Source organism: Trachurus japonicus, chromosome 15 (assembly GCF_045865225.1).
Source record: "Trachurus japonicus isolate A0001 chromosome 15, Traja_1.0".
Taxonomy (NCBI): Eukaryota; Metazoa; Chordata; class Actinopteri; order Carangiformes; family Carangidae; genus Trachurus; species Trachurus japonicus.
The window spans coordinates 18,756,900-18,783,932 of NC_140921.1; the positions used below are offsets into that span (position 1 = coordinate 18,756,900).

General features: G+C 43.7%; 1 protein-coding gene across 4 annotated transcripts; it reads left to right on the plus strand.

Moving 5' to 3' along the window:
• Positions 1–198: 198 nt before the first annotated feature.
• On the plus strand, positions 199–26,554 carry LOC146973559 (vinculin-like). Of its 4 annotated transcripts, XM_085800213.1 has the most exons (23): positions 199–596; positions 7,280–7,350; positions 8,317–8,467; positions 9,119–9,227; positions 10,581–10,703; positions 11,762–11,922; positions 13,764–13,854; positions 13,943–14,090; positions 14,181–14,334; positions 14,544–14,719; positions 14,807–14,905; positions 15,745–15,935; positions 17,672–17,871; positions 18,203–18,331; positions 18,445–18,594; positions 18,694–18,802; positions 18,943–19,245; positions 19,322–19,446; positions 19,657–19,842; positions 21,098–21,274; positions 22,957–23,160; positions 23,241–23,345; positions 24,621–26,554. In XM_085800213.1, the coding sequence occupies exons 1-23, from the start codon at positions 429–431 to the stop codon at positions 24,765–24,767; spliced, it is 3,477 nt and encodes a 1,158-aa protein (XP_085656339.1). In that variant the 5' UTR covers positions 199–428; the 3' UTR covers positions 24,768–26,554. The 4 variants fall into 4 exon arrangements, with proteins under 4 accessions (XP_085656339.1, XP_085656341.1, XP_085656340.1 ...); XM_085800215.1 differs by lacking the exon at positions 21,098–21,274; XM_085800214.1 differs by lacking the exon at positions 14,807–14,905.
• Positions 26,555–27,033: the final 479 nt, after the last annotated feature.

The following is a 27,033-nucleotide window of genomic DNA, read 5'->3' on the forward strand; positions in this document are numbered from 1 at the left end:
AGCTCTCCTTTGCAATGTGTGTGTGTATGTGTTTGTGTGTGCGTGCGTGTGCGTGCAGGGAAAGCGTCAGTGCGCACCAACACCAACCCGCTTGGCAGCTGTATTCCTTCGCTGTGATTGGGCGGAGGGCGGTGATTCCTTCTGTCACGATTTGGGTCGCTCCCACCGGAGCACACCGACCGTCGGAGCCCAGCCTTTACTGAGGTGCTGAGCGGAGGAGACGGGTGCACACCGGGAGGGGAGACGCATGAGGGTTTCATCTCAGGGGCTCGGATTTGCCAACTCGGGATTTGTCCTCCTGTCGGTGAGGAGAGGGAAGGAGAGGAGAGGAGAGGAGAGAAGAGGAGAGGAGAGAAGGGGGGGGTCTTGAGTGCTGGAGCGACCAGCCGCTTTTTCGTCTGTCGGGGCTGCGGTAAAAGTCGTTCACGATGCCGGTGTTTCACACCAAGACAATCGAGAGTATCCTGGAGCCGGTGGCCCAGCAGATCTCCCACCTGGTCATCATGCACGAGGAGGGGGAGGTGGACGGTAAAGCCATCCCGGATCTGACGGTGCCGGTGGCCGCGGTGCAGGCGGCAGTCAGCAACCTTGTGCGGGTGAGTCCGGAGTTTGAACCAGGGCGTCAAAGCAAACCACAAAGTCCCTGCATCCAGTGGCATTTATCACCCCCCAAACTTCCACATAAGCTGCACGGTGCAATGACAGCTCTGACACCGTGGCCTCAATTTTCCCGGGGACATAAAATAATTCAAAAGCAGCTCATCAAACTGTCCTTCGCACTGCACTCAGGGATATTCATCTTTCCTCTCTGTGTGGCTCCCAGATACATTTATGGCAAAAACCACCTTGATCTCTGCTCGCCATTAACATCATATAAAACTGCCATAGCTACAGCCCAGCTGACGCTCATGCGTGTTTCACGAGCTCCTGCAGTAGTTGTGTGTGTGTGTGTTCACACAACAACATTGTCAAACTCTGCCCTATTGATAATCAGATGGCTGCTGAGCTCAATGAAGTTTGTGGGGCGGAAGAAACGAGTGCTGATTGAATTAACAGGATGCGTCTCTCTCTCTCTCTCTCTCTCTCTCTCTCTCTCTCTCTCTCTCTCTGTCACTCACTGTGTGATCAGTAAATGTCACTTGTGCTAAAGAGAGAGGTGGACTGTAGCTTTATTTCCTCCCAGCTTCACTCAGCTGAGTCAGAGTGTGCAGTTTATTTAACAGTGTCTATAATAAACCCATTCATTGTAATAACCTCCACAGAGAGCAGATGCAGTTCACACTCAGGTCATTTATCACACTCCCACACTACACTTCCCTTCATCTAGCCTATACTTTCCTCCCTCCTTTCCCAGCATCTCTTACTCCTCCACTGTGGCAGTCAGTTTCACCTCCTCTCTGTCCATTTCCTCTTCTGTCATATAGTCTTTATGGTCGTTTTGTACAGAGCGGAGGCGAGTCTCGGTCAGACAGAGTGGAAAAATCAATACAGGCCACACCATTAATGCTGATCCGGAGTCGTTGTTATCGATGCAGGGGCCTCACTCACTCAGGAGAAGTCAGCGACAGACAGGAGGAAACATTCAGTCGTTTTACATTTTGATCATGGAACCTGATAAAGAGAAAACAAACTGGTTTCAAGTCAATTTGTGCAAGGACACACTCACCGTGGGGCTGTGGCAGAGTCTGGGAGGAGCAGTGCATGCTCATGTTTGGTCAAGAATTTAACATGTGCTAGTTTACTACGCTCTCACTTTTGAATGACTTTGATCATGTTTTGTGCATTTTCTGTATAAACAGCCGGCCACAAATTACTATTCAGAAAACAAGTTTGGAATTTTTACGTCTGGTGTTATTCAGGGAATATGGGAGTAAATTGATTGATATGACCTATTTTACACACACATGATGAAGGTGAAGATGCAGGCACAAAGATTCTGAAATTAGACATTTATCAACATTTAGCTAGATTCATATTGTTCAAATATGGTTCTTAATTTGTTCAGAATTCAAGATCAAATCTAACTCAGTGGACTAGCAAGTATTATAAGGTGTATTGTGTGAACTGCTTCTTTGAAATAACTTGGAGTGATTGTTGTTCATTTAAATTGCTCTCCTGTCAGTAGTTGAACGGCCTTGACTACGCTGCTGCTTTTCTGTGCACGGGCCCACAAGATCATTCAGATAAATGTCTCATTAACTGATTATTAAAAGGTCCCTTCAGCCTGGATCCAAACACCGAGGCCTGTCTTGATGAAAAATCTCCTTTTTATGCGATATCATCCACCAGCTTCACTTAGCCCTTGATATCCCATTGCTACCGGGCACACGCGTCCATCCCTCTCTCTCTTTCTCTCTCTTACTCTCTCCCTCTCTTCTCGTCCTTGTTGATCCATTCAGTTGATCCATCCAGACAGAGAGCAGAAGGGGGCTAATAGCAGCCTCGGGTACTGTCGCTGGTCTCAGATGATGGAAAAGCGAGGCTACAGGAAGAGATAAGGGCAGAGGGCCAGTGACAGTGGAAGGTGTTGAACAGACGAAACATAGGAATGAAGGACAGGAATAACAAATGAAAGGAAAAGTAGGATGCAATAAAAAAAGAAGTTAAAATCCCAGGTGTATTTTTTGAAGCTCTTATAGAGTACTGGATAAAGACACCAACTAAATGCCTAAATATGCAGCTGAAGATGGGATGGCTGGTAGTTCACTGATAGAGGGGCGAAGAGTTAATAAGTGGGTGAAAAGAAGGTGTTGAAAGAGAGAACAAAAGGTGCTTGAGAACAGAGCTTGTAAAATCAGCAGCGGCTGGTTGCCGGGTAGACAAACTTAATTGGATGCAATGGACACATAACACTGAAATCTATACAGATACTTACACTTTATTTTAGAAAGCTGATTCAGTTTGTGCTAAGACATAATGCGATATACAGCAACATGCCACAATCACCACAAGAGTCCCACTGCACACTGATACAATTACACTGTTAACCCCCCGTCCAGGGTGGGCTGACAGCAGGGGGTACTTAAAATCTAGGTCACTGAGACACTTAGAAACACACACACGCAAGATGGTGTCAGTCTCAATCCGTCAGAGGGCCGTGCGTGGGCTGACGCCGATTCAACGAAAGATCTGAAAGATGCTACTTGGTTGAAAGTGCGAGCTCGCTCAAGTTGTGCTGATGACAGAGCCGCCTCGGTGGTGTTTGAGAAGTATGTGCTCCTGAAGGAGTCAACATAGAATCTGAGCACGTCTGGGAGAGGGAGATGGGGAGGGGGGAGGGCAAGGAATAAATAGATTTACCGTTGAGTGAAGTAACTACACTCTGACAGAATGGAGCAGAAAGAGAGAGAGAGAGGAGGGATGTGAGAAGTGAGACTAAAATTGTCTAACAGCGTGATGCAGAATGAGCATAGAACAGGAGCGCCATGGGGAGGAGAAATAGCCACTTACAGTCAGATGCCGGCATCCCGCAAGGGGGGGAAAGTGTCTCTGGCATCTTCTGACTAGATCTTTTGACAGACTGCCAACTAGCCTCCCAGTCTGAGTCTATACCCCACCCTCATCCCCACCCTGTACCTCCCTCAGATATACACACACCAGCTCTCCTCAGCTCGACCATGTAAATATGAGCCATCTCTTCAGACGACGATGAGTCCTTGTCTCCAGCTGTGTGTCCACACATCTCTCCCCACACATTGTCTTAAATCTGATCCTGGCTTGTATTATATAGCAGGATTACATCAATGTCTTAAATCTAATCCTGGCTTGTATTATATAGCAGGATTATAGCAATGATTGTGTTTTCAGGCACTCGTGGTTCATTAATTGACGTGTGCTTTCAGTACAGTACCACATATGGGCGCATTTGCATTTTTTTCTCGGATATTGGCAAATGTGATTCTGAGACTTTAGGCTCTGGTCCTAGTTGGATGCATTTCAATTGAGTCATTGATTAAAATAAGAAAAAAAAACATCAAAGGACTGTTGTGATTTTTTGAAGTGTTTTCAGGGTGGGAGGAGTGGAAAGGTGAGAGGAAATGAGGCAATACAGAGGAGGGATGGCATGCAGCTATAGCTTTAGCAGTTATTGTGTAGTCATTGTCTTTGAAACTTAGACATTACCTGATAGAGGAGTTATTCATCATAATTTGCAGGCATAGACGTTTCCCATCGTTCTTTGATTGAACTGCCTGGACTGTCACATTCAATGTTATGTTCATGACAAGACAGTAACAGCTGATGCCTGTGGGTCTCAGATAGGACCAGGCTAACTGTTTTGTGTCAGCTATTGACAGCTGTCTGTTTCCGTGCTTTCCGTGGCTATTCAACCCACATACTCACCGCACCATCAGCGTGCACAGCAAACCACTTAACTTTGCATCAATTATGCATTGTATAATCAATGCCAAGTGTTGCTGCTTACGGGAAAAGTCTTTGATCAGTGACCTGATGTGACTGTGGCTGCAGGTGTACCGAGAGTTTCCCGAACCTGCGCTCGACTTGTACAGCTGCATTCCTCACATTTCACAGATGTGACTCTTGCTGCTTTTAAATAAAGAAGGAAATTCAGAACGACTCACTGAGGCCCTCAGATATTTTAATCATCTCCCTTAAGACCTTTGCAGAGTTTATGAATATTCATTACAGTGTTTCACATGGACAGAGTAAGCACTGACAGATATACAATAATAACTACATAGTGAATAAAATTGGAAGGACAAATGGCTATGTAGATTATAATTTTAGTTTACAGAGAGTATCACATCTATCATATGTTAAGAGGATAAAGATTGTCAGGTAATGACATAGATTCTCTTCATATCTTTTCATGCTGCCTATTTCTTAAAGTGGAGGTTGTCGTGTTGCTGTCTGATATAGAAACCCATAATTACAAACGTCAGCTTCACTGGAAACCTTAAAGTCAGAGTTATTTTGTGTTGCATTAGTTCCACAAAGATGAAAACCCTGATGATTTCTTAAATAAAATACAGCCTCTGCAATGACATTAATTATTGATGTAAAAGAGCAGAATAATATTGGTGAAAGTCGGTTTCCTTGTTTGATGTTTTAGCTCTTACTGGCCACAGTGTGTGATGAGAAGAAAAGTGTGTAGCAGCATAAATGGATCTCGCTGTGTAGGTGAAAGTGTTGTGTGATGGAGACATCCTAAGTCTCTGGAGCCAGAAAGTCTATTAACAGACTTTCATCGATGCAGCAAGAGACTGATGTCATCATCTCGCTGTAATTGCATCTCACATGTGTGTGGGTGTGTGTGTGTGTGTAGGTGGATGCTTGTGTGTGTTAGGGGCTGTGTCATGGTTTTTCAGGCAGCTGCTGCATCAGTCTAGAGGAAGCAGAGGATGCATCCTGCTGTGTTTTAGGTGTATGTGTGTGATTTTGCTCACTGCACTTTCGTGTCTGTTTGTGAGCTATTTATAAAATTTCAAATTTGCAGCAGACCTTGCTGGAATCTCAGCATCACTGCATGCAAGCAATCCATCTTCCTAACAGGGGAAAGTAACTCAGAATCTGAGACACTGTTGGACCCGGGGGAATTTCCTGTTGTGGTCCAAATTTGTTTGGTGACATGAGACATTTGCAGCATGATGAAGAGGAGGCACTCTGAGTATACTTACTTACAGAGAGAAAAAAATGATGGTTTCTTCACCATCCACTTACCAATCATTGCATGTGGGCGGTCTATAAATGCAGGTAGTTGTGCTCTGTTCTGATCCCCCTGCCCACCCTGTTCGTGTTCACTGAACTGAAATAGTCACAGTATGTGTGGTCGCTTGTTTTGTTTGTTTCCCAGTTCATTTTAGTTTTTTCTTTTGCTTTTGTTATTCATATTTGTGCTGAGAGTTGAAGTGTGGTGTAAGTGTGGTCTGATGGCTGATGGGTGGCCTGAGTCCAACACCCCACAGCCAAGCCTCAAGTGCCACACTTACCGGTAACCTATTACCGGTTCTGGTAGTGGGGTGGTTTATCTGGGACAGGGCTGAAGTGGTTCACGTCCATTAGTTCAACCACAAATATTGTCTTTCTATTGGTGACTAAGTTTCACCCCTTAGTTTTGGCGTTCCCCAGGGCACCCTTGTAGGACCATCTCTTTTTGTCATTGTATGTACTCCCTCTAGGTGGGATGATACTAACATACTTATACTGATGATATACAGATAGACCTGTGTCTCCCAGTAAAGCATGAAAACCTTAGTAGCTTGTCCATTATGAAAGAGTGTCTGGTCGACCATATCTCAGTTGATTTCAGCCTTAATGTTGAGCTTCACATCATGATGATAGTACACAGTGCCAAGATCTGTTCATGTCTTAGCTTCTGAGACGCAGAAACCATCAAACATACTTTCATTCCCTCACTATTAGATTACTGTGGGGTCCTAACTATTGTAATAAATCACTATAGACTTTAAATAGTACAGAATACAGCAGAGGGACAACTAATAAAAAAATTAAAAACCTGAGATCATATTTCCGCCCTCCTACTGTCTTTACATTGGCCTCTAGTCCATTACACAATCGATTTTGAAATTCTCCTTATGACTTTTAAAGCACTTCATGGTCTAGTCTCAGATTAGATTTCTGGATGAATAGCTCCTTATCACCCCATAAGTGTTGTTGGGAGCTCCCAAGTCAAGATGTTTGGCAAAAAGGCAACAGAGGTTTTGCTGTTAGGGCACTGCAACTTCACAGCCTTTTTGATGAACACAGATTTTCAAAATCAGTATCTTCTTTTAACTCACTTCTAAAAACACATTTCTTTCATAAGGTGTTTGAAAAATGTATTATTACACACAATCAAAGCTATATAAAAGTTAAATCAATGTCCTTAGTGTATCAAAAGCACTCATTAAAAGTCACAGTTTCAGTTTGAGTCTCAGTCAGGAAAGAAGGAAAACAATGTGAAGCCATAAAAGAGAGAAAGCTGAAAGGTTATTTTCCGTATTGTTTACACTGCACTGATGATATTGTCATGTGGATCAGTTTAGAGCAAAATAATCGTCTTTCCTTGACCTGCCCTCCTGTGGACCAACCGTCAGCCAAGTCCACCAGACCCTGAGCTGTGCTGAGCTGAGCTGCTTCCCCCCAAAGCTTGAAAAATATGACATGCACGCATGGTTGAAATAGGTGTGAATTGATACACACCCGTTCACCCTGCAGACTATTAATAGTGCTTACTTGAATACTATTTCCTCTCTTGCTGCAGCTAATGATAATAAAATGAATGTGTGTGTGATTGTTTGTGTGTGTGTGTGTGTCACAGGTGGGGAAGGAAACGGTTCAAACGACCGAAGACCAGGTGATGAAGAGAGACATGCCTCCTGCGTTCATTAAGTAAGTGTTCGTCTGAGGCGCTGCGCACACTTTAGAAGAAAAAGAAGCTCTCTTGTTCCTTTGTCCCGCTGTCGCCCCCACTGTCACTCACGGAAAAAAACTGAGTGACAAAATATGGAAATGATCCACTTTATCTGAGCAGACAGAGAACTTGTTAAAAAGGAGGATTCCAGGCGATTTAATGTCAGGAAATGTGGCTCCGTTCCCAGCTGCAACAAAGAGCCACTTCTGAGGCCGAGGCCGTCCAGCTCCAGCATCCAGGCCGCTGAGAAGCTGTTTGTTGTTTTCCAGCTTGCATCCAGAGAGCTGACATGAACTCTTGGATGCCGGCTGAGAGCTTGCTACTCAGCCATCACAGGACTTTAGACATTAGGCTGTATTTTCTGGCCCGTGGTGTGCACTTACGCTTACTTATCAGAGCTTTTCCCGCACATTCATGTTCATTTTCTCCTAAATTTAGCTTATTTTTCCCAAATCCAAATTAGTGTTTTTAGTTTCAAGAAAAAGGCCCAGACCCCAGTCAGACCTATACAGTGCTCTCTAACTGCTCACTCACACATACACGGGGCACTACACCATAAATCTCACTCACAGGGCTTAGGAGGGGGCATGTGGGAATGTGAACCTGCCTAAATATAGATGAACCAGCAGCCATCGATACCCTGACCAATGGGGGTCAGAAAGAGGAGGGACTTGGCTTTATTCATGTGCTCCTAAAATCCATCACCTCCTTCAGGCTGAGCTAATCACCGACCACCAAGGAGCACACGATTCAAGACAGAAAATGAAACATGAGAACTTTCATTGGTCTCACATTGTTAGTCAGAAATGTGAAAACTACAGAACCACAACATGTTATGAATCCCAGATCGCCCCCCCTCTAACCGCCTCGTTTTGGTTTTCTATCTCATCTACGAAGGTGATAAATCCCTGTTGTTGTTAAACGTCTGTGTCGTGTTTTTTCAGGGTGGAGAACTCGAGCTCTAAGCTCGTCCAAGCCGCTCAGATGCTGAAGGCAGATCCGTACTCTGTTCCTGCACGAGATTACCTGATTGACGGATCCAGAGGGATACTGTCAGGAACATCCGACCTGCTCCTTACCTTTGATGAGGCGGAGGTGTGTGCGCGTGTGTGTGTGTGTTTGCCTTTTTACCCCCATGTGTGTGTGTATCCAACAGCTTTTACTTCAGCGGTGCGGTATCTTTCAGTGAAATAAAGCTTTATATAGCCACACAGAGGAAGGAGGAACTCGGCTTCAAGCAAGTCTCGAATGCAGCCAGATCTAATCACTGAGATCAAATGACTTCCCTCTGTCGTAACTCAGGATATGTGTGCGGCTGACTCTGTGTATATGCTATATGTGTGTATGTGAGGATATAGTATGTACAAGGTTGCGTGGTGTGTGTGTTATGTGTGTGTGTCTGTGTGTGTGTGAGGGCAGCCTCATAAGTGGAATCACATTGGGCACGTGATTAAGCTCACCACATCTCATCAGTAGCCTCATTTTTAAAAGAGCAACTTCTCGCAGTCACAAGATGTACATCACAAGACTGTACACACACACACACACACACACAAAGACACACACACAAAGACACCACACAAACAACGGGGCAACTTCAATGCCGTCTAAAAAAAGCTAATGCACACATTGAATTTTTTGAAGACGTTTGTCTCCGATCACCATTATCAGCCCTTTGTTTTGTCTGTACTTATGATTTCATCCAGTTGTCATTATGTCATTATGTTATTATGTGTTGTGTTGTAGGTGCGCAAGATAATCAGAGTGTGTAAAGGTATCCTGGAGTATCTGGCTGTGGCTGAAGTGGTGGAGACCATGGAGGACCTCATCACTTACACCAAGAACCTAGGACCAGGTCAGCAGGAGCTTTTTCTTTTAAGCCAATTTAAAGGTGACATTCGGTGAGGACGACACACACGTGTTGATTAACTGAAAGTGAGAATCAAACAGTGCTAGTGGACGAGCTCACATTCAGAATTGATTTAATCTTACACATTTTAAACATTTACACTGACAAAATTCATTCAAAGAAAGATGGGCTTTTTAAAGTATTTTTTTGGCTTTTCATGCCTTTATTAGATAGAACAGTTGAGAGAGACAGGAAATGGGGAGGCAGAGAGAAGGGGAATGACATGCAGGATAGGGCTGCCCGATGCGATCGCCTGCAGCGAGGACTGTGGCCTCTATACATGGGGCGCCTGCTTAACCACCTGCGCCACTCGACGCCCCTTTATGGGCTTTTATACGGGAGCTTGTAACAAAGGCCCTCAGCCAGAGGCAATCTGGGGATGTTGGACTGGCCCTCTACATAAAGGGATATGTATCAAAATCTTTGGCTATTAGAATAACTCTGCAATGAAAATTATATATTTTAAGGAAGCACAACCGGTCACCATCAGGGTCATTGAGTTCCAGTTTGGAGCTGCACTCTCGGTTAATAAATCAATGATCATTTCAACTTTTCCTTGTTTTAGACGACGGCAAAGGAAATATTAGTTTTAGTCTCTATGTTCAATTTTGGACTTAGTTGTTTCGGACTCTGTGAAGGGAATTTTCAAGAAAATAAACAGCAGATTTATTGATAAATAGAAAAATAATTGTCAGTTGCAGTCCTGTTCTAGTGACAGTGGGCTTGATGTCATAATTCTGTGAATGATTAAGTAAAAAAGGTCAATGCGAATGCATCATGCTTTCTAGCTTTGGTGTTTTTCTTAGAAACTCCACCAAGACATAACACTCTGTTTCTGACTCTTCTCTGGGTTAAAGATCCAGCTGTCATGTGAAAAACTTAATTACCCACCAACTGCTCCTCTGACGCTAAGATGCTGTGATTTACAGATCAGAGTCTTTTCACTGGAGCATCAACAGTCTATTTATCATCAGAGGTAAAAGGTCAATTGTGTTGTCCGTGCACTGTGGCATAATGAGCCGGAGGAAATCCGATGCCAAGGCTTTCTCACACTTTGCTGATGCCGTCATTGTACGAGATCAGTGGTTCATGAGGTAATGGTGTTTGGATGTGTTGGAGCTACTCATTTGGTGAAAACACTGAGGTGGCCTCAGCCTCTGATTGCTCACAGTCGCAGTCGTAATGCTGACGCCAAACACAAGCTCATTACCATTTCTCGCATGCGTTTTGGTTTGATTTTGGTCGCCTCCAGTTTTCACAGCACAATAACATCTCCGTCATTTTGCTCTCTCTCCTCAGGGATGACCAAAATGTCAAAGATGATCGAGGAGAGGCAGCAGGAGCTGACGCACCAAGAACACAGACAGATGCTCGTCAGCTCCATGAACACCGTCAAAGAGCTGCTGCCTGTTCTTATATCAGGTATGTACTGTATGTGTGACTGTATTATGTATGTGTGAGTGTGTGTGGGCAAATGACTGTGCAGGTCACTGAGCACCCAACAGTTGTTATAGCAACACTGATAATTACAGTCATTAGGTGCTGGGGATGTCAGACTACACACACATACAGTACTGTATGTCGCCCACTAGCTGCTCAACTAGCGCCTCACATACTGTCTTCTGTACCAGCAAAGAGCAGAAACACTGTCACGGCTTCAAGTTCTACATTCACATGTGAAAGTTTAATTAGGGTGTAATCTCAGAAAAATTTGGATTACAAGTCATTTTGCACCTTAAAGTGACTGTAATCCAAAATGTTATGTTGACAGTGTATCACATGATTACTACTGTTAAAAAACAATCAGTGCCATAGATAATTAACACTTGGTTCAATAGTTGTCTTAACAGAATTTTTTTTAGCATCTTTCAGCTCATTATTGCTCTTTGTCCACAACGTTGATTCTCTCTTATGGCTTGGCTTAGATGTTTTCAGTGGAAAGACTCTGTGCTTTACATGCCCAACACTAGGAAGACGAAAATTAACAATTAAATGGTGACTATAGTGAAGCATTTAGCAGCCAAACATCCAGATGTTTCCCTCTTGGGGCTGGTTGAGACCAAAAACAGAGCTAAAATAGAGGGAATATCGGATCTAATCTAATCTAATTTCAGCAAGTAACAAGAAACCTGACTATAAATGAAATTCTAATGTTGCTTTATATGTGCTGCATTTATAAATAAGCAAATAACAAAATCAACTTACAACATGTCGCATCTGCTGCCCCCCAGTGGCCACAAAATACAGCTTTACAACTAGAAGAGTTATTATTCTGGTGGCAGTTTTTTGTTTGTTGAAAATGATGGTGAAATATGGTGCTGCTTATTTTTTCTTCAGGGATCCTGCAACTGGATTTTTTTTTTTTGTACTGCTAAGTGGGCAGAATTTCAAATAAATAGTAGCTTTAATGAAGAGTTATATTATATTTTGTGACAATTTTTCAACTGTAATCATAAATACTCATGTTTTTCCCCCCTTAGCTATAAAGATTTTTGTGGCAACCAAGAGCAGCCGAGGTGCCGGTGTTGAAGAGGCGGAGAGGAACAGAAAGTTTACCTATGAAAAGATGAGCACTGAAATCCACGAGATTATAAGAGTCTTACAGCTCACGACCTGGGATGAAGATGCATGGGCCAATAAGGTACGATATGTGCTGCACATGTGAACTCAGCCACCCAACTCCCTATGCACTCACTTTTGCTTTGGTTTGCCTGTTCACACACACACACACACACACACACACACGGACACACACTCTAACCACACATCTCTGTACTGTAGAGAGCATCTTCAAAAGTTTCACTCTTTACTTTGTCTCCACTTTTCATTTTGCTCGGTAGTATAACTCCTGGTTTTTCTTTTTCTTTTCTTTCTTTACCTTCCTCCTCCATTCTTTTCCTCCCTGTAGAAGGTAAGCCTGTTTCTCTCCCCCTCTGCAGTTTTCAGCATGCCACTGTGTATGTGTGTGTGAGAGAGAGAGAAGGAAAATGTCTCCATGCTCACACCAAATATATATATATATATATATAAATATATATACATATCTATATTCTAATATATGTTTATGTATATATGTCATAATGGTGTTTGACAGTAAGTATTTCATGCGTTTAAATCCGCACTGGTCTCTGATGATGTGCAGTACACATGCTTCATCACTGTATTACAGTAATATGTGTGCATTATGTTTGTCTCTATAGCGATTTTAGTCAAATGGCATGAAGCAGATGGCAGTTCTTTACGTTTTAAGCTTTATAACTTCCTTTTTTTTAATCAATACCTGCTTCAGAATTTTCAGTCGTGTTTTTTTTCTCGTACTGCTCATGTTTACTGTGCGATTAAGCTTTCAATAGCACAATAAGACACTGTTTTGGGCAGAGTATCATCACTTGGAGATCATTTTGGACAGATAAATTAGAGATTGTGCAATGGGATCTTTATCTGATCTACTAGTCTAACCGGTAACCCTGCATGTTTCTCTGCACACAGCCACCTCAGACACTGAACTGCCTGTCTGTCTTCTGCGTGTGTGTTTGCTGTGGAAATACCTCATAGTTCATGTGTGAGCTGTTACAATAATTTATTGTCAGTGTGTGTGTGTGGGGGGAGCCACTGGCACACAATGACTGTCCTCTGCTCAGGTCATGAATTATAGAAATAAACTGGTTGGTGTCCAGACACATTCATAATAGATGGGCTGTATTGAAGCTGTATTGAACACTTTCACCAAAGTGGTTCATTCTCCTTTGAGCTGGAAAGTCTTTTTTGTTTTTTAGATGTGAGATTGCCAATCACAAGTCATTATTATTTTCGACAAAATATCAGTTAGATAGCTGGGCCATACAGAATTTATGAAAGCTATTACATTTTACACCGCAGCATAAAGGCTTGTATTATTACTAATGACTCTATTCATTGTAAATTAATAATTCATTACTACCCCACAGTTCAATAATAAAGACTAATGAATAGTATAGAGCCCACAATTAAGTTTATACATTTGGCTGCAATGGTTCTAACATACAGTAGTAATCATTTATCAATGGCTAATAAAGAGTATAAACTTTCTAAATAGTTTGCACATTTGCTGCTATAACTTTAAGCAAACCAGTGATTAAAATATACATTTCTGGGAAAGAGGTGACATTTTTTTTTCAAGTACTGTCAACAAAAAGATCAAAACTAAAAAGTATTAATTGTGTAAACTCATCTTACATATTAAGATAAACAGCACGGATAAGTCAATACCATCTACACATGGGAAAACATCAAGTTTCAAACTGACACATCTGTTGTTTTGGTGTTTTGTGTACTTTAATGGCTTCTCTCTTTAATTTCTCTCTGTTTACTTTAGCATATTATTGTTAGAATAGCAATGAATTGTTGTCGTTTTTACATAATGTGAAGTGGTACCTTCTTATTTAACACCCACTGCTGTTTGGACAAAGCTATACACAATGCTGTGTTTTCTCTTTACCTCAGGACATGGAGGCTTTGAAGAGATCTCTGGCTTTGATTGAGTCAAAGATGGCCCAGGCTAAAAGCTGGCTCAAAGATCCTCATGGACAGCCAGGTAACAGTGTTTGTTTGTTTTTTTACCATGTCTTCAGCTCTTTAGGTCTTATTCCACATTGTCATCTTATTGTGCGTGTCATCTTCAGGAGACCCCGGGGAGGTTGCCCTGCATGTGATACTGGATGAAGCTGGTAAGGTGGGAGAGCTGTGTGCTGGGAGGGAGAGGAAAGACATATTGGCAACCACCAAAGCTCTGGGACAAATGACTGACCAGATTGCAGATCTGAGAGCCAGGTAGTGTGTCTGTATGAGAGGGTGAAACCTAAACTATTTTCTTTATGTTAAGTACTTTGTCACCATGTGCATGTTTTTCTTTTGTGGCAGAGGCCAGGGCACGACGCCGGGTTGTGTGCAGCGTGCAAGCCAGTGCTCACAGGGCTTAGACTTGTTATTTGGCAAAGTGGACAGCGCTGCCCGCAGACTGGAGGCTTTAATCAATGCCAAGCAGGCCATTTCCAGGAGGCTGGACGCTGCACAGGTCAGATAAAACAACAACAACACAGTAATCCATGTTAACCCTGTCCCCAGTGAACCTTACCTCCTCTCGGCAATGTATTTGTCCTATTTCTGTCTCCCGTGAAGTGACCTTTTCACATGGCCAAAGCAATCTTGTCATGTTTTTTTGCACAGATATATGTTGCATGTTTTATGGGAGGGGAACTACAGTCTTTCATGTATGTTCTGTAGGCCTGGCTGGCTGATCCTCACGGTGGTCCCGAGGGGGAGGAGATCATCAGGGCGTTATTAGCGGAGGCCAAACGCATTGCCGACCTGTGTGAGGACCCCAAAGAGAGAGATGACATACTGCGCTCTATAAGTGAGATCGCAGGACTCACAGCCAGACTGGTGGAACTACGCAGACAGTACGCTTTCCTTTTTCTGACACATGATGCGTGACTAACAATGTTTTTGTGATTACTTTGAGTAACTCTTAGACCCTCTTTTTCTAGGCGCAAACTGCAACCTCATGCCACCAATAGCTGGCATATTATACCTGCCTGGAAAATATGTTGTTGCCTGTCAACCTTGGGCATCAGTCCTGCCATAAGGTTTCAAACTGTTTCAAACTAACTCAATATGGTGTTGGTGAAATGGGGATTTACCGTATTGTGGTGGGCCAGTCAGCCTACGTAAAGTAAAATATTAATCATCTCAAAGTTCAAGCCACAGAATTTTGTATTTCAAGCAAACTTCAGGTTGTGTTTAGATCAGTAAGTTTACCAAACAGTGCAACAGTTTAATGAATCATGCCACAATGAGTCATCGTTAACGAATATGTCGCCTGTAGCCTACCGCACCTCCAGTGCATCGTCTGACCATAAAAGGAAGCCGCAGATAAACACGACAGAGTGAACCAAATGACCAAGCTGTTGTCCAGATCCACACAAAACTATGGATTTCATCTTTAAAAGAGAGACTCTGCAATTGCACCAGAAGATTTAGGGGATTATCAAGTATTTTCTGATCTGGAACAGATTGCACTGTCATAATATGAGGCTCTGTACACATGTCAGCCCTGAATGATCTCATGATAACTGAGATAAATACAACCTTTATTCATCTTTCAAATAATGTACATGATATAAATATTATTTGATTTGTCTGGCATTAAGTCAGTATTAAATTACTTGTAGAAAACACATGCTCCCAGTAAAGCCTGTAACACAAGCATTTATCTTCATTTAATGGTAACACAGGATTAGGATGAATGTTGACAAGAGCAGATGGAGAAGTGGCATCAGCCTTTGGTGGTGGTATTTCCCTTTATAGATGGTGAATAACAGTGGTGTGGTGCAGACTAGACATATTTTGGGTTTAACAGCTTATTTCTGAACCTTGTCCTTTTTGTTTTTTCCTCTAATCATCTCTCTGTCTGTCACTGTCTCAGGGGTAAAGGTGACAGCCCAGAGGCCCGTGCACTGGCCAAGCAGATTGGTGCGGCGCTGCTCACCCTGCAGTCCAAAACCAACCGGGCCGTGGCCAACATGAGACCAGCCAAACCCGCCATCACCTTGGAGGGCAAGATGGAGCAGGCCCTCCGCTGGGTGAACAACCCCGGAGTGGACGACAGAGGAGTAGGTGAGAGAGGATGGATGACAGCTGCAGCGATGGATGATGTAGTAGTTTGGTTTTAAAAATGGGAGCGCTGACCTTCTACGCCTTTTGTCAGCCTCCCCGTATGTGGTTGATGGATGGGTGCGGGGGAAGTGGTAATAGCAGCACCTGTGACGCTATTCGAATACGAGATCTTGAAAGATGTAAGGTGTTTGTGGTGCATTAGGACAGCGTTTCTCAAACTTTTTTCAGTCAGGGCACCTTTCAAAAGTGAATAAAATCTCAGGGCACCCCTGTGTAAAATGTAATTCAAAATAACACTGCATAGCCTAAATGTAAATGTCCTGTTTATTTAGATGAGACAGTATTATTTAACAGAGCATAATACAAACTGTAAATGCAGGGTGTATAGGTGCCTCTGTAGCCTACATATGCACACACACGCACACGCACGTAATCCGCAATGTGAGAGGAAGAGAGAAAGGTCTACATGCGCGCAGCGCGCAGTCACGCGCTCAAATGAATCCACCGGCGTCTCCGCTCCGTTCTGACTCTCTCAATCAGAGAGTTTCTACCGTGTCACTGCAGAGTGTTTTTATACATCAAACGCACCGGAGTCGGAACAGAGCGGACACAGATCCACTGGAGAGAGGAGGGGGGGTGACTCGTGATGTGTGCCTGTCTGTACGACGCATTTTTTTCATAGCGTCCTGTGTCCGGTGGACACGGCCCCTACTGCTCTGAGCGCCCGTGACCAACGGCTGTGTCCACGGAGCGGTCTCTCTCTCTCTCTCCCTCCCTTTCCCTCTCTCTCTCTGAACGCTGCTGAAACGAGCCGCCTCACGTCCGAGCCGCTTGATAAGTGCGGCGCTGTTCCAAAAGTTGATTATTTCAACTCTGAGCGCTCTGAGCGCCGCGACAAAAAAAGAGAAGCCCCGACCCGAGAGCTTTTTTTCCGCCGAGGGCGGGTTAAAAGGGCGTCCGGTGGACACGGCCCCTTTGCATAGGCCTATATGTAAAAAGAATGTATTCTATGAAATGTCAGAAGTTTTTTTCACGGCACCCCTGACGCAGTCAGACGGCACCCCAGGGTGCCGCGGCACCCACTTTGAGAAAGGCTGCATTAGGACATCGTTCAGTCTGGAAACATCTCTGCATGTGCCACAGAAATGTGGCCAAACGTGTGAATGATGCCATTTCCTTAAATGCCCACAGTGATGCATCTCTTGCGTTAATCACACTTACTTAGTCATTGCGCGTTGCATTATATTTACTGCTTTATTGTCTGTTGTTGCTATAGCCATGTCATTTGTGTGTCTCCTATTTTCCCTCCAATGCTTCCCTATGGGAGCAGAGTGTGAGAGGCTACAGTGGAACACAGGTACCTGTCTGCTATGTGCTTTTTCAAAAGATGTAACCCCACACAACAGATATTAATCACACAGTTACTTCCTGGAAACATGAAACATGAGCTCAGCATGTGCGACACAATACAGCAACGTAGAAATTTCAAAAAAAGACATTAAAAACCACAGTCGTTAGTCACCTGTTTCCTTCCTATTTTTTATTTTACCACATTGTAAATTTCTCCATCATGGGCAGAATAACAGATTATCTTATCTTATCTTATTACCAAGAAAAATGTCAAATGTCTAAATAAGGACCTGTAATTGTTGCACCTGGGTTGTTGCTGAACCACGAAGAAATATCAGGCACCCAGATGTGATATATTCTTGACTCTGATGCATTTCTCTCTCCAGGCCAGGCAGCGATCAGAGGGATGGTTGGAGAAGGGAGGAGGCTGGCAGGAGGCTTGTTAGGCCCCTATCGGCAGGATATGATTGGACGCTGCGACCGAACAGAGGCGCTGATGGCATCTTTGGCAGACATGGCAGGCAGGGGAGAGGCTGAGGCTCCTCACGCACGAGCTACAGCCGCACAGCTGCAGGACAGCCTCAAGGTATAGCTCTGTGGTACCACAATCATACATGTATGACTTCACAAAAAAAACAGGGTTCAGTGTTTCACTGTGCAGACCCTTAAAGGTTATTATTATAAGTTACAGTCGAGATCATTAAGTGTCCAAATGTACCAAATATATCAGGCTAAAATTTGTGGCAGTGTCAATAAAATGATAAACAGCACATGTAAAAAAGATATGGTGCAGCCATATAAAGAAAACATGGAGTCTTAGGTTTGTATACATGATCCATGCATATGTGGTGATAGTGGAAAGCGTTGGTGCAGAGCTCCACCTAGTGGACTAAGACAACACACTCTGCTCCTACCAGGACCTGAGGCAGCACATGCAGGAGGTGATGACCCAGGAAGTATCTGACGTCTTCAGCGACACCACCACCCCCATCAAACTGCTGGCTGTGGCGGCAACTGCCCCTCCTGACGCCCCCAACAGGCAGGAGGTCGGTAGCAGACATACACTGCTCCTCTATCCAGATGTTGTATGTCAATGAAGAAGAAGAGGGAAGTAAAATGTTGTGCTTTATCTGACTCTTCCCAAAAATTATGTTTATAGGTTTTCGAAGAGCGCGCAGGGAACTTTGAGGCCCACGCAGGTCGGCTGGGAGCGACCGCAGAGAAGGCGGCTGCTGTGGGCACAGCCAATAAGGGCACAGTGGAGGGGATCCACGCAGCTGTGAAACATGCCAGGGAGCTCACACCACAGGTGCTCCTATTTGTTTTTAGTATTTGCATGGTTGCACACACTGATGAAAGTCACACACGTATGTCTGACATGTGTGTGTGTGTGTGTGTGAATGTTCAGGTGACCTCTGCTGCTCGGATCTTGTTGAAGAATCCTGGAAACAAAGCAGCATACGAGCACTTTGACACCATGAAGAACCAGTGGATCGACAATGTGGAGAGACTCACTGGTGAGGAAATTCTCAACATTTCTTGTATTATTATTATTATATTGTATTATTATTATTTTGAGGTAGTTGCAGTGTTACAGCACACAACATACAAAAGAGGATTTAGAGAGTTGCTATAATGTGTCTCTCTGTGTCCTCAGGTCTGGTGGACGAGGCCATCGATACCAAATCTCTGTTAGATGCCTCTGAGGAGGCTATAAAGAAAGACATAGACAAATGCAGAGTTGCCATGGCAAATGTTCAGCCCCAGATGCTTGTTGCCGGGGCAACAAGCATAGCAAGACGAGCTAATCGCGTCCTCTTGGTGGCTAAGAGGGAAATGGAGAACTCTGAAGATCCGCGCTTCAGGGACACGGTGAAACATGCGTCAGACATCCTCTCACACACCATCTCACCCATGGTGATGGATGCAAAGGCAGTGGCCGGAAACATACAGGATAAAGGTACAGGACAACGCTAACGATAACACGCGTTCAGGATATTGTAGTGGATAAAATGTTCACACACTTTTCCCTGCAGCTCTGCAAAAGGCCTACTTGGACTCATGTCTGAGGATCCTGGCTGCAGTCGGGAAAGTCAGAGAAGCTTTCCAGCCTCAGGAGCTGGACTTCCCTCCTCCACCGCCTGACCTGGACCAGCTCCATGTACGCATACAAACACACTCTCTATTATACACATAAACACATAAGAAATACATTTGAAGAACCTACTACTGAGTTTGGACTCTGGTGTGGTATGGAGAGAATAGCAAATCTTGCAGCAACAAGGAGCTTTAAACATAACCATCCACAAATATCCTCATTCGCCTTTATCTGCATATTTGTAAGTCATATCTGTGTGTGTCATTTTTCCAGGTCAGTGATGAGCAGGCGCCACCGAAGCCCCCCTTGCCTGAAGGCGAGGTGCCCCCTCCCCGGCCCCCTCCTCCGGAGGAAAAGGACGAGGAGTTCCCGGAGCAGAAGGCTGGAGAGGTGCTGAGTGAGCCCATGATGGTGGCAGCCAGGCAGCTGCACGATGAGGCACGCAAGTGGTCCAGCAAGGTCAGTTCACACAAACACACAGGAATATATACAGCTTGCACATTCTCCCAATCAAATACATGTATGTGCAGTTTCAAAATCAGTCGCAGACAGTTCTGGGTTAAAAAAAAAAAATTGGATGGCAAGTGCTGGCAAGATGATCCCAGGATTTTACTTTTTCTCTGTTAGACCATAATGCACTTGTCGTCGTCGAATGAGGAAGTATCTGCTCACATTTGGAGAATATCCTGAAATCAAGTTTACTTTTTTCCTCTGAAATCATTTTGATCCTGAAATGTGTAGATCAGTGACTCGATTCCAATTTCAGAGTGAAACTGGAAGCTTTCATGTGTTATGTACACAGTAAATATCAGAAATAGATATGGAGAGACAGTCAAGTCTCTCATCTACAGCAAAACTAGAGATCAAGCACATCATATTTGTAGCAGATTTTGGATTTCCTGCACTTCTATCTGTATATTGGTGTCTGTGTTTTTTCCATTATGTGTGTCCAAGTGTTTCTATGTGGAGGAGCTGTGTAAAGGAACAGTTATATTGTCCGCCACGACGATCCAGGAATATCCTCTTACTCCACTCTCATTGTGAAGCTCGTAACGTTTCCCCCCTCTTTAGTTTCCTCACACTCATATAATGATCTTTGCATCAGATGTGTCTCTGGAAACAAGACACAGTGGTAATTGCACTGGGTCACCTTATGTTCTCCAGCACTCTCCTTAGACTCTTATACGCACCAGAGGGACGCCAACCACTGGTTTTGGTTACAGTTCGACTCTATTTGATTGTGCAAATGCCACAGCCTCAAGTCACATCATCCACCTGCTGCCCACGCAAACCAGCTCCTCTTTCCCTCTTTTTTTCCCCTCCACAACACCATCTCTGCCTGTGCAGTTTCACCTCCCCTCTCGCTGCTCTTTCATGATGCTTGCATTCTGTCCTCCTCCCTGCTGTGAGTCTCCTGTCCTCTCTTCTTCCATCCAGTGCCTCTCATACTGTACTAAATGGCTCCTTTTCCCATGCTTCCCTCCCTCCCGCCATCCTTGGCTTTCTCCTCCCCCTTCTTTTCCACTTTCCTCCTTTTTTCCCTCCTCCTCCTCCTCCTCCTCCTCCTCCTCCTCCTCCTCCTCCTCCTCCTCCTCCGACCCTCTGTGCCTCCCTCCCTTTCCTCCCCATCCCAATCGACCCTGCTGCTCCAACCTCCACCAACAACTCCACTCCCCACCCCCCCTCCCACCACCCCTTGCCTTGCCCTGCCCAGCCTGAGGATGAGGAGGCAGTAGAGGAGAGGGAGGTAGATGATGAAGATGAGTTTACTGATGGTGAGGATGACTATGAGCCAGAGCTGCTGATGATGCCCTCCAACCAGCCTGTCAATCAACCCATTCTGGCAGCTGCCCAGGCTCTCCACCAGGAGGCGCGCAAGTGGTCCAGCAAGGTCTGCGCACGCACATATGCACATGAGCGCACACACACAACCAGATGTGGGTCAGACAGTATTTGTAGTGGATCATAACGTAACACTTTACAATAAGGGTCCCTTAATTAACGTTAGTTAGTACATTATTAAGCATTAATTAACTGTTTACAGATATATTAACAATCATTATTATGTATTACTTAGGATTAGGAAAGCCTATTAGTAAGCAGTTAATTAATGTTCAAAGTTAATACATTTAAAAGTTGAATAATGTAATTAGTTATCATTATGTATGCATTACTCAGCATTAATTAACACATTAGTTTATATATTAAAGGGACAACGAGGAGTTTTGGAAAGCGAAGTGTCTTCACACTACATTTACCATGAGCCTCCGCGCGCACGGTGAAATTCTTTGACCGGCGCAAGATGGACGTCTTGCCAAAAATGTTTTCATTCATCAAGAATTAAAGTCAGAGTTTGCAAGACAATCAGTTACTGTCGTAGTTCCGACCATAAACGGCGATTTGGCTGCGTTATTCTCATGACCCACCGGGCAGCATCAGCGAAACCGAAAGTAAGGAAACGCTGGTCGGCTCGCACAGCATTTTCGCCACCACTAATAATAATAAAATAACGATAGAGACAAAACGATATATTTATCGAAAATGGACCCATTAACAAGTGTGGGTATATGAGACTTTTTTATTGTCGCGGAATTTTTCGTTCTGCCGCTGGAGAAACTTCTCGTTGTCCCTTTAATGTACTAACTAATGTTAATTAAGGGACCCTTATTGTAAAGTGTTACCGATCATAAATACTGTTTGACACCCCCCGCCCCCCACCATGCACACACACATCCACGCATGCAAACACACAAGAAAAGGACAAAGAAACACTCTCTGGATTATTAGCCCACAGTCACTGAAGCTCTGCATCTGCCACTACCATGGAAACCGCCAACCAGCTGTGGCTGCTGTTTTCACAGTTGCGGCATCACACTCAGATGGTTGACACACGGTTATGCTGCTACGGTTGCACTAAAAGCCAACTGATTGAATGGCGAGTTTGTTTGTTTGTTTGTTTGTTGCACCACATGGACAAACTGGTACTGGCTTCACAAGTCCCACCCACATGTTTTCACCATTTAGTGGGTGAAACGGAGGGGCCACACACCCCCCCTCGTTGCCTGGCCAACCTGTGAAGCCAAGGATGACAGTTTCCCAAAGACTTCTGGGTGACGTAGTCTGACATTAGACTTGCTTGCTTGGCCCAATATGATCACTTGCTTCTGCTTCTTAGTGTCAGGGTGTGAACTGAACTCACCTCCAACACTGTGAACATCACTAACCTCAGGTTGACTGTGATGTTGGAGACACAGTGAGAACCTCAACGCCGTTTCCCTCCAAAACGATGGATGTATTGTAATCGCATGCAGCTTTATGCTAAACACGCTTTTAGATGTAGTGCCTGGTTTGCTTTTTCAAAATTCAGATTCATGCACAGTTCAGTGTTTTGATTATGCTATTTTCAGAATCCTACATTTTGATTATCATTAGAAAAATGTGTGGAAACATGATTCAGAAAATAATGTTTCTGTAGATTTCTCCCTCTCTTCCGAAGCCATGCTTCTCTCCAGTATCCTGCTTTGCTCTCAGCTCTCACCGCTTCCTCCTCTAATCCCTCCCACCTCTTCACAGGGCAACGACATCATCGCAGCAGCCAAGCGGATGGCTCTGCTGATGGCGGAAATGTCTCGGCTGGTGCGCGGAGGAAGTGGGAACAAGCGAGCGCTGATCCAGTGCGCCAAGGACATCGCCAAGGCCTCGGACGAGGTGACGAGGCTGGCTAAAGAAGTGGCCAAGCAGTGCACTGACAGACGCATCAGAACCAACCTGCTGCAGGTGAGGACACAGAGACACAGACTGAAACGTCCTCTTTAAGTATCTAGACTTCTACTTTACACATCTTTCTCCTCCCAAAGGTGTGTGAGCGCATCCCTACCATCAGCACTCAGCTGAAGATCCTCTCCACTGTCAAAGCCACCATGCTGGGACGAACAAACATCAGTGAGGAGGAGTCAGAGCAGGTAAACTCACTAACAAAACTGTACACAGCATATAGGAACAGATAAAACAACGTCAGAGTGAATGAATATGAATGAATGAATATAACAGATTTCACTGATTCACTGAGAAAATGTGTATTTAATGTGGACCAGTTTTGTCCAATCCACTTAACCCTCCTGTTGTCTTTCTGGGTCAAATTGACCCAATTTGTTCCCTTACTCCATCCTTCCTTTCTCCTTCCTTCTTTCCACAATCCTTCCTTCCTTCCTTCCTTCCTTCCTTCCTTCCTTCCTTCCTTCCTTCCTTCCTTCCTTCCTTCCTTCCTTCCTTCCTTCCTTCCTCCCTCTTTTGATCCAATTGACCTTCCATCTTTCTTTCTTTCCTTTTCCCTTCCTTCTTTCCCTTCTTCCTTCCTTGAACAAATCTGTTCCCTCCCTCCATCTTTCTTTCCTTCCTTTTCCCCTTCCTTCCTTCCTTCCTTCCTTCCTTTCCCCCTTCCTTCCTTCCTTCCTTCCTTCCTCTTTTGATCCAATTGACCCTCCATCTTTCTTTCCTTCCTTTTCCCTTCCTTCTTTCCCTTCTTCCTTCCTTGAACAAATCTGTTCCCTCCCTCCATCTTTCTTTCCTTCCTTTTCCCCTTCCTTCTTTCCACAATCCCCCCCCCCCTTCCTTCCATCCTTCTTCCTTCCTTTTTGACCCAATCTGTTCCCTCTCTCCATCTTTCCTTCCTTTTCCCCTTCCTTCTTTCCTACCATCTTTCTCTTTGTCCTTCCTTCCCTCCTTCCTTCCTTCCTTCTTTTCCTTTGTCCTTCCTGCCTTCCTTCCTTCCTTGACCCAGGTGGACAACAGGAGTTGTTAATAAGTTCCAGAAACTGATTCATATTGGTTAAGTGTGTCATTTATAACTTACAGTCATGGAATGTAAACACACATTTATTTCTGCACTATACTTCAGTACTTTGGTACTTGTATTTAATTTAAGATACAGTACACATTACATTACACGTTTTCCATCCCCCATCAACTGTTTACATAAAGTTACTGGTTACTTTTCAGCATTTTTCATCATTAAAGATTAAAGCGGGGTTAATCAGGGCTCACATTTTCCAATCCACAATAAGACAATAAGTTAATTGAATTAACCCCTCAAATTCAAATTGCGACTAGTTGAAGTGGTCCGACCTTGAAGCTGGACTAAACCATCTCAGAGTAATTCAGTAATTACTTGTCTGACGGTCCAATAAATCCCATCTGTGTTGTTATTTATTAACGGCTTCACTTTTGTCCCCGACCAGGCCACAGACATGCTGGTCCATAACGCCCAGAACCTGATGCAGTCGGTGAAGGAGACCGTCAGAGAGGCGGAGGCGGCCTCCATCAAGATCCGCACAGACGCAGGATGCACCCTTCGCTGGGTGCGCAAGACCCCCTGGTACCAGTGAACAGACCCGAACACTGAAACAACATTAAAACTTGGCGCAGACAGCACACACCTCATGTAGGAGTAGCAGTGCGCACACTCGTCACGGAGCAAGCGTGCACTTTCTTCACAGAGGAAACTGCAGGTGATTTTGATTTATTCTCCACTGTCTTGGGTGTGTGTGTGTGTACCAGGACCATTTGATTTGGTACCGATCAGGTTTCATTTATCGGAGTGAATTCAGCTTTGCTCTCCAGTTCCCTTTATCTGTAACTTTTTAATATATATTTTTGGTATGTTGTGTTACAAGAGTTTATCCAAATCCCAGGTATATATTTTTTGCATGGAAATTTTTTCTATTTTCTAAAGGCAAATTATGACATTCAGATATTATCTCCTAGAGGATATTTTACTTTTCATTCATTTTTTGTCAGTGAGATTTTCTTATTGTCTATTGTATATACAGTAATAATTTGTTTTATGGACAACACTCAGCTGTGAGCTTTATTCACTGAGTTTGACACTAAAGTGTGAGCTGACGACGGGCTCTCCTCTCTTCATGTTTACTTCTGGTAATAACACTGTTCTTAACTGTGGATCTACAAATTCAAAGGTGACACCTACTCACTGCTGTCCGTTGATGTTTATACTTGAAAAACTAAAAGGTCTTTTAGATTTAAAGTGTTACGACTCTGAGGCAAATGACACAGTTTCAAGGGCAATTGTGTAATTTGAAAAAAAAAGTATGATTGTCAGTAAAAAAGTCTTTTTTTTGTTGACTGCAGGAAGGTTGGTAACAGAGATGAGGTTTTCACTTGACAGTGGCAGTATGAGTGACAGTAACATAGAAGTTCAGATGTTTTTAATGTGTTTTGAGTTCTTTTTGTTGAACTGTCACAGTGAACAATGCCAAAGGATTTGTTTTCTTACTGTAAGCTGCATAGTTTTCTTAACACTTAAAATCCAGGTTATTAGAAACAAGACAGACACATTTTTTTTGAAGCTCTAAAGTACGTTTTGTGGTCTGTTCGTTTTCTGTTTTTGTTTTTTAGCAAAAAAGAAAAAAAGTATTTTTTTTTCTAGTTTGCATTTTTTTTTAACTAATTGTATTGTTTTGTTTCTGCGCTATCACTGTAACAGTTGAACTGTTGGGATTTTTTTTTTTTCCAAAATAAATCAAAAACAGTGATTTTTTAGTCGGCCATCCAACATCCTGTTTTTAGACGTTTCTCCTTGTGTGAGCTCAGTAGTCCCACTGGATGTTCTGAAGCGCCACTGTCATTCACGTTTTCTAGACGACCCCGGCGGTTTGAGTACAAAAATAAACTTTTACCTTGATGTCAGGCATTGATGCCACTCCAGCGGTCTAGTTTATTTTTAGGTTTCACTCAAAAAAACACAGTTTAAAGAGGAAGTGTTTGAGTCTGGAGTAACTACACAGCAGTTGAACAGGAAACTCAATATGAAATGCACACACACATCAGTTTTATTAATTTGTTCCTGTTAAATGGAGAATTTGTATGTGTGTGTATGTGTGAAGCGTCTTCACCTAGACAGCACCAGAGAGCCCTGCCTGTGATCCGTGGGGACAGAGCTCTGAAGAGCAGCACAGAATGTACAACCGCATTTTCATTGTTTTTATTTGGGCCTACTGAGCATGTAGCAGTCACTGACCCCTCACTGAGAGCGACAGGGTGTTCTTCTGTGTGTACTTGATGTGTTCATCCACACCCTGAATGTATTCTGATAGCTTCTAGCCCTGCCATCACATCTGCTGTGCCTTGGAAGAATAAAAGACTACGATTATGACTGAACTCGTGCCTCTTGAGTCACTGCTGCCATTACAGAGAAATGAGTGAGTGTTGTGGGGAAACCAGCTTTGTGATTGAAATGCTACCATCAGCTTGCTAACACACCCATAATGACAATTTAACATGAGGTTTATAAGAAGGTATAGTTCATTTAATACTATTTAGCATGTTGCATACTTTGCTGATTAGTACTAAACATAAAGTATAGCTGAGGGTGATGGGAAAGTTTTGCAGGGATTAAACAGAAGTATTGGACAACATGGGCTTTAACTCATGGTGCTACAAATAAATAAGGATCACCAAAGTTACTATGATTCATCCTGTGAACATGAGCCACATTTATCATGTAAACTGGTCAAGTAGTTGTTGAGATATTTCATTAAAACCTCAAATTTCATGATGGTATTTGGAAAGTTGAGGAAAGGTCACAGGGATCTCCAGTCAGTAGGATTCATCCTTTAAGGACATCTCTATAAA

Bases quoted from the DNA above. Each gene is read 5' to 3' on its own strand.
- LOC146973559 (XM_085800213.1), top strand. From the start codon at position 429: ATGCCGGTGTTTCACACCAAGACAATCGAGAGTATCCTGGAGCCGGTG. The intron at 13,855-13,942 runs GTAACAGTGTTT...TGTCATCTTCAG, and splicing joins AGATCCTCATGGACAGCCAG to GAGACCCCGGGGAGGTTGCC. The intron at 19,447-19,656 runs GTACGCATACAA...TCATTTTTCCAG, and splicing joins CTGACCTGGACCAGCTCCAT to GTCAGTGATGAGCAGGCGCC.